This window comes from Nematolebias whitei, chromosome 7 (assembly GCF_014905685.2).
Source record: "Nematolebias whitei isolate Nwh7 chromosome 7, NemWhi1, whole genome shotgun sequence".
NCBI classification, from domain to species: domain Eukaryota; kingdom Metazoa; phylum Chordata; class Actinopteri; order Cyprinodontiformes; family Rivulidae; genus Nematolebias; species Nematolebias whitei.
In genome coordinates this window covers 46,819,572-46,826,814 of record NC_056504.1, presented here as the reverse complement: position 1 = coordinate 46,826,814, position 7,243 = coordinate 46,819,572, and the positions used below count along the sequence as shown (strand labels likewise).

General features: G+C 38.4%; 1 protein-coding gene across 1 annotated transcript in view; it reads right to left on the bottom strand.

Moving 5' to 3' along the window:
• The window catches only part of LOC119412862 (dedicator of cytokinesis protein 3), a gene marked incomplete in the record, with an annotated part of 151,604 nt that overhangs the window by 60,370 nt on the left and 83,991 nt on the right, over nt 1-7,243 (bottom strand). The window contains 1 exon segment of the mRNA XM_037679897.1: nt 2,803-2,858. Coding sequence (XP_037535825.1) covers nt 2,803-2,858 — 56 coding nt within the window.

Sequence of the window (7,243 nt, the reverse complement as noted above, 5' to 3'; positions counted from 1 at the left end):
ATAAATATACTGCACATAATGAACATATACCACATATAGGTTGTTGCACAGGTAATGACATTGGTGTTGAATTTTTAGTTAGTTATTGCCAGATGTTCAGTGTTATTTATCGAGAGTTCAGTAATCTGACAGCTTGTGGGTAACAGCTGTCCTTTAGTCTTTTTGTACGCGATGGCAGACTCCTGTATCGTCTGCCTGAGGGTAGTAGACAGAAGAGTCCTTGTGCTGGGTGGGTGTGGTCCTTAATGATGCTGCATGCTTTACACAGACATCGACTGTGGTAGATGTTCTGGATGGTGTGGAGACTGCTACCAGTGATGTCCTCTGCTGTTTGCACCACCCTCTGTAGAGCGTCCCGGCTCCGACTGGTGCAGTTCCTGTACCATCCTGTGATGCAGCCTGTCAGCAGATTCTCAGTGGTGCACCTATTATTATTCTTGTGTTTTGCCCCTTGGGGACATTGGTTGAATAAATCTGAATGCTGACTCAATGTTTCAGTCCAACTTAACTTATTTTTCATAAATAGTGACTTTTTTTAAAACTCTTTTTGTTTTGCGCATCTGTTTCACGTGTGTTCTTCACTCAACCCATTTTCTCGCCGTCTCAGAACTAATTAATTAATAAAAGCTAATGTTCCAGATGAGTCTTCCTCCCAGCTGAGCAGCTGCGGCCAGCTGATTTTACTCACTGAATCTTCTCCTCTTGTATTTTTATTTTCCCTCCCGCTTTGTTTCCATTTCTGTGATTGTTTCTTTTTCTAAAGTTCCTCCTCTTTCTGGCAAATAATCTTCATCTCTTAGTGCTCCTTCCTTTATTCACATTTCTAATTTTAAGCTTTTCTTCTCGAGTTCTGATTTCTTTTACTACCAGTCAACTTGTTCTAACATCACAACCATCCATGGCTTCATCAGTTCAAACTTTCTTTTAGTTCAAGTCATCAGAAAAAAAGAGTTAAACATGTTTAATATGCACTAAAACATATCCCCTGTTGCATTTCAGAGCGACTATTTACAAGAAGCAAATACAATTCAAAAATACTTTATTAATCCCAAAGGGAAGTTAAATGTTGTTGTAGCTCATCATCTGGTTTCATTAAGAGTTGTTCTAGACGTTTCCTGCCAGCTCCAGGATCTCAGCAGTCAGTCACTCAAGCACCTCCGCCAGGTAGACGGAGATGCATCCATGGTGCCTCCTTTACAACTTATTTGGGATTTGGGGCTGTATTTGAGGTAATATTTGAGCTTTGAGATGTTAATCAGCTGCTCCCGGTTGTAAAAACCACCTTGTTGTCATGGTTACGCTACATAACAAATGTCCAAAAGCAAGAAGGTTTCAGTATAAATCCTTCCAGCTGCACAGCATCTGATATCAGAGGAAGTTCTCATCCAAAAAAAGCCATTTACATCCAGAACAACGAGGAAATAAAGTTTTCAAAAGCAGTATCCCAGAATGAAAGTAACAGCTACTCCAACATGCAGCCACCTTGAGCAGCACAACTCCAGAACACAACAGCAAAAACATAACTTATACTATTCAGAGAGAAACTGACGTTTGAGTTTTAGAAAAGTTCAAACTCAAGTTTACATCAAGAAAACAAAAAGCACCATGAGTCGGCCATTATGATGAAGTTTGTCCCATTCCGTGCATGACTGGTGCTATTTCAATATTCCTGGTTGTTGTTGTGTTAAGTTAAAAAAGTACTTTCTAACTTTCACTGCTGTGAAATTAGTTTCTTTGCTCTGAGGTCAAAGACAAAACTGTAAAATAATTTGTTTCAATTATTTAATTTCCCTAATTTTTAATTACAATATGCATATGCAAATTACACAGACTGTAAAAGAAGTTATTTTGACATTTGTCCCCTTTAACAAGCTTTTTTAATCATTATGTTCATGTGTGAAAGCATATAGCAACTTAAAAAAAGGATTTTTATTCCTTTTTCTGTGAATGAGTCCTAAAGCAAAGGATGTTTGCATTAAAAAAAGACAATATTATTATTATTATATATATTTGAATGCAGATAAGAGACTCCTCACAGCCCTGCTGGAAATAAAACACACTCCACTGGGACATTATCCCAGATACACACGAGTGATTTAGTCTGGCTGTTTCCACATAATCAGATCAGTGTTGCAGAGACTTCAAGAAGTTTTCATTCAGGGTGGTGTAAACGTTGGATTACTTTTGGTGCTTAGATGGTTTTCCATTCTGCAATAACAAGAGGAAGGTGTCTAATGACTCCCTGGACAATAAGCCTGCACATCATTCAGAAGAAGAAGCAGTTCTGCAGTTTTATTCCCTCGAGGCCCTGATCTTAACATGGAGCCTGTCTGGATTATGTGAGGAGAAGAAAGGAACCAAAAGATTACAGCGGGACTTCATCAGAGCTTTATCTAACCTCATGTGTCGCGGTTTACTCAAAATGGACCATTCTCACTTTATTATATGGAAACATTTACAGCTGGATATCTGGTTGATTTGTGGCATGGTGGATCAGTTCACAGAGCGCTGCTGCCTCTAAGCAAAAAGTCGCCGGATCGAATCCAGGCCAGGGACCTTTCTGGGTCGAGTTTGCATGTTCTCTCCGTGCATGTGTGGGTTTTCTCAGCTGATCTTATAAGTTGAAGAACTTAAAGTGAAAGTTTGAGCATCTGTTCATTTTTATAGTTGAGCCAATATAAACAACTAACTTTTATAAAGTTTAAATAAGTTTGATGTTGATTTGAATTAAATATTTACATTGATCTGATCAGAAAACAAGATCTCCAGATATTTCACGGCCTCCCAAGGTTCTGGACTTACCCGCGGTTTGTCACGACGGCTTTCTTCAGGTGAACGTAGCTGGCAGGAAAAACTCCCTGCAGAGGAACACAAGTAGATGGAGTTACATTTTAATCTGATTTTATAAAACTATATTCAAAAGCATGAGCTGAATGCAGAAGCTACACAAACATTTTAATTATTCAATGTAGCAGCACACTTTTAAACTTATGTGATCATCTCGGCTGAAATAAATGTATATAACATTTTTATTCAGCCCTCAGAACGAAGACGTCACTGGAATAAAACCTTTGCAACGTCTTAAAAGTGTAAATTATTCACATGAAACACTGTAAAAATTCAAATAGGAGTTTTTTGACTGTCAGGTTTATTGCTTTTAAAGAGCAGGAAAGAGTTTTGTAAAGAAGCTCTTCAAACGTACAAGGTGATTATCTTGCTTGGTTATTCACATTTATTTAGTGTTTAGATACTCAAAGTGACAAATGCAGATTTAATTTTTACAAAATGCCACAGTTTCATTATGGTAACTTATTGCAAAAGAATTGTAAAGGTAAAAATACCACATTCAGCTTCATTCTGATCTGTGGAGTTATAAAAGATCAAAGACTTTGCACAAAGTTAATAAACTTTAATAACATTTGTAAAAGAAATGGAGGTCTTTTAGTACAAAGTTATTAATTTTAAACTTTGTTAAAATATATTTTGGTTACATTTCTCGCTGCATGAATAGACACAGAGCAAGAGCCATTTTAATATAATTTAGCAGCATTTTTTAATAAAATATCTGCATTTGTAGTTTTATTTTGGAGCCACATAACTCATTACAAACCAACTCACCAAACGTTCCCAGTCCATGCCAGATTTTCTTAAATAATCAAAATAATTTATTTAGAAATATATTATTTTCTAAGTTTTAAGAAACTAAGCATATTTCATTATTCAATAGGAACTTTCCAAACAACCAGCAGGACGGGAGAGACTTCTTTGCTGAACCTTCACCTTGTAGATATTTTGCTACAAAACAGTTTATTCTGCATTTCAAATTAAAGAAACCAACATGATAAATGTTTAGTTTGTTCACCGTTGACTTTCTTACAACCAAAAACTGAGCATGATGAAATTTAGCTCCAAAACTGAAACTGAAGTGCTGCAGGGTGGTTCAAGGTCTTTTACATTTATTAAAAGTTTTCCATCAAAGTTTAAGAGAAAGTCTGTGACGACGTGAACAAAAATGCACACAGAATTGAAATGGGAAGAACCATGAATTAAAAACCTGAATAAAATATGGAATTAATATGTAAACACTGGAAATATTTGTAAACTTTTAAACATGTCTCGTGTCACAAACCATACAGTATGATAGTAATGTTTTAGTTTCACACAGTCACATAAGACGGGTTTGCTCTGGCTTTAAGTGATGTGTGAAATGAACATAAAATCAGACCATCAGAAAAGATGTGTCGTGTTTCTGCCCCTTCATGCCATGATCTGACACTCTGTGACTCTGACACAGCCACTCTGCGCTTTCAGCTCATCATTCACTACACCTGTTCTGTTCCATATTTAAGGACTCCTCTCACCACTCCAATCTGCCAGATTATCAAACCTTTCACGGTAGAGTTGCATTTGGGCACAAAATATCTGACCTGACCTGGCCCCAGCCCGTATCCATCATTTCCAAACCCCACCCGACCAATTAACGGTAACTACAGGTCCAAACCCGAACAACCCCAGACATTTTTAATTAAGCTTTGACTGCTTATATAGTTTTTAACAGTCGGCAGACGCGCGCGGCTGATTAAAAGGTGCCGAAGATCGGAGCCGAGGGGGTGTTTGTCCTTTCATGGCCGTCAAAGCGCATTCAATCCCTTCTTCTCCCTGCATTCTGCATTATTCAGACACGGACCCTGCTCTGACATGTCTGCTTGGTGATCTCACCTGTCTGCGTCATCGGCCGTGCGCGTCCGCTGAGTGCAGCGGCCGAACGTCCATTTGGGCGATGGCTCGCTGCCGGGCAGTATAGTCCCATCTGAAGCTTAACTGAACTTTAAAAAATATATATTTCAAGGTTGGGCAGCGTGCAGTCAAATGGCTGTGTGAGGCTGGTGAATAAATGGCAAGCCATGTTGCCATATATTTGGATTTTAAGGCAAGCCATATTGCCACATAATTGGATCATCAGCTGATCAAAAGCCTGACACCGACCCGGCCCGTTCATCCAGCACATTATCTTGCCCAACTCCTTCAGGTGGCCTCCACCTCTCCTGATGGAGAAGAGTGGTCCCTCCCCTGGATTCTGACCTCAATCAGCAGCTGTTTTTCAATAAACCTTTTAACCATTTTTGTTGTCCGACGTGTACGAATCCTAAAACACAGTTCTTGTCAATAGGCATATTTTTTACCTGCAAATGTGTCTTCAAAACTGTAAATAAACCAATTAATTTGTTTGAAATATCCACTAACATTCACTTTGCTGGGATACTTGAAGATCGTGTTTAAAGGTGTCGTCATTAAATATGCATTACACAGTTTTAACCCCAAACATCCGATGAGTCCCTCCGAGTCTCCGTGATGCTGGAGTCTGCTGCTCGGCGACCGCCTTCATTTTTCGCAAGTGTCACTCGAACCTCTTTTAATTAAGCTACAAGCTGCAGGCTCCATTTTATCTTTACACTCAACTTTCTCTCAAGTGACTGAGAACAATTTTAGGACTGTGACTAAAGGGAAATAAAGAGCGGTTGAATTTACAAACTGAAGCGAGAGTCGTTGCCATCAACTGAGGGAAGGTTCACACTTCAGGGATTTCAGCTTTTATGTACCACACAAGAAAAAGAGTAGAAACAAAGATGAGGGAATGTTCTTTTTTTCAGGCAGTGAGAGAGAAAAGCCACGCAGTGCTGTCATGCATGATAAAATTATTTCTGTTAAGCATCGTTTTAGCTTTCCTTTCATAAAATGAAGGAATTATCAGCTTGGCAACAAACCTTTTAGACTTTGGATACTGAGACACAGGAAGTTTTATTCTTTGCTATTTTGTTGTAAATGTGTAGCTGGAAAAACAGTCAGGATGAGATCTGTTCATAAAGAAAGAGCTACATTGTGGAGAAACAAAATTAGCTAGCGTTCAGCTAATTCTGTTTGCAAAAGACATGAAGTCAAGACCTTTAGTTTGGACCACGTGAGCCTGAGGTGTTCTGAATGCACCGACCTGTAAACCAGCACCGAGTCCGACAGCGAACCGGGCTGAGACAGAAACAAGATGCTGAGCGTATGTGTGTCTGTGTGTGTGTGCCAGGGCCAGTGTTGTGTTGCTCCTAATTTAGCTGGTGGTGTCAAAACACCCAGCCTCTTTCAAAAGGTTATCTTGTTGCAGAGAGAGAACGACAAAAGATGAGAAGATAGAAAATAAGCATAATTTTAAAAAATGGAACAAAGACAAGCGAGCCAGAGAGGAACGATGAGGAAATAAACGACAAGCTGCAGTGAAAATGTCATCCTCCCACAAATAATTACGTCTCCCTCTGGACCCTGTGCTGCTAATGCTGCACCGTCACCTTGTGTTGACCTGTTTAAGTACCTTTTAGAGGCCAAGCATCGTCTGGAGTCTGAAATATGGCGCATCTCACGTAATAAAGCTCAAAGGAAGAAATGGAAAAATAAACGTAACGATGTGCAAAAGACAGAGGTGTGAAGCAAAAATAAATTAGAGACAAAACAATCAGGGAGACTGAGGCAGAAAGATCTATTTAACTAAAAACGTTGCATTTTCTGTGTAACTGCACTAAAGTTCAGTGACTCAGATGGTAAAATGTAATTGTTAAAACAAAAAGAAGTGGAAGTTGAAGGTGGAACCGTCCAGAGGACTTGACTCAACCTTGTTAGAAGTGAAACATTAGCTAAAAGTCAAAAGAGCAACCATGCAGGTGAATAAAAAAAAAAAGCAAGAGTTTCGCAAAAAGTTTTAAGTACCAAACAATTAGCTAAAGTCTAAAAGTACAGAAACGCTAGCTAAAAGTTCAAGTAAGAAATGGATGCCTAAAAGCTAAAAGTAGCTAAATGCTAACTCCAAGCTAAAAGTAACAAAAAGCTGGCTAAAAGTAAAGCTATTGAAAAGTTAAAAACAGCAAAAAGCTAACTAAAAGCTGAAGAAAAAACTAGTTATTAGCTATCCTGATGCATGCTCAATAATCCAGGTAAAAAAATCCAAAAAAAGTTCAATCTGGTCCTCTGGACATTAAAAACAAAACAAAAAACAAAACAAAGCAAAAAAAAAAAATGTAGAAACGTTTCGTCTCTCATCCGAGAGACTTCCTCAGTCTGAGGTGCTGTTTTCAGCTCAGTCTCTTAAATAACACCTTCTCAGAGTAGATTAGCTAGTTAAAAGTAACAAAAAGCTATTTAAAAATTAAAAGTAGCAAAAGCCTGGCTAAAAACTAAAAGTAGTTAAAAGATAGCTAAAAGT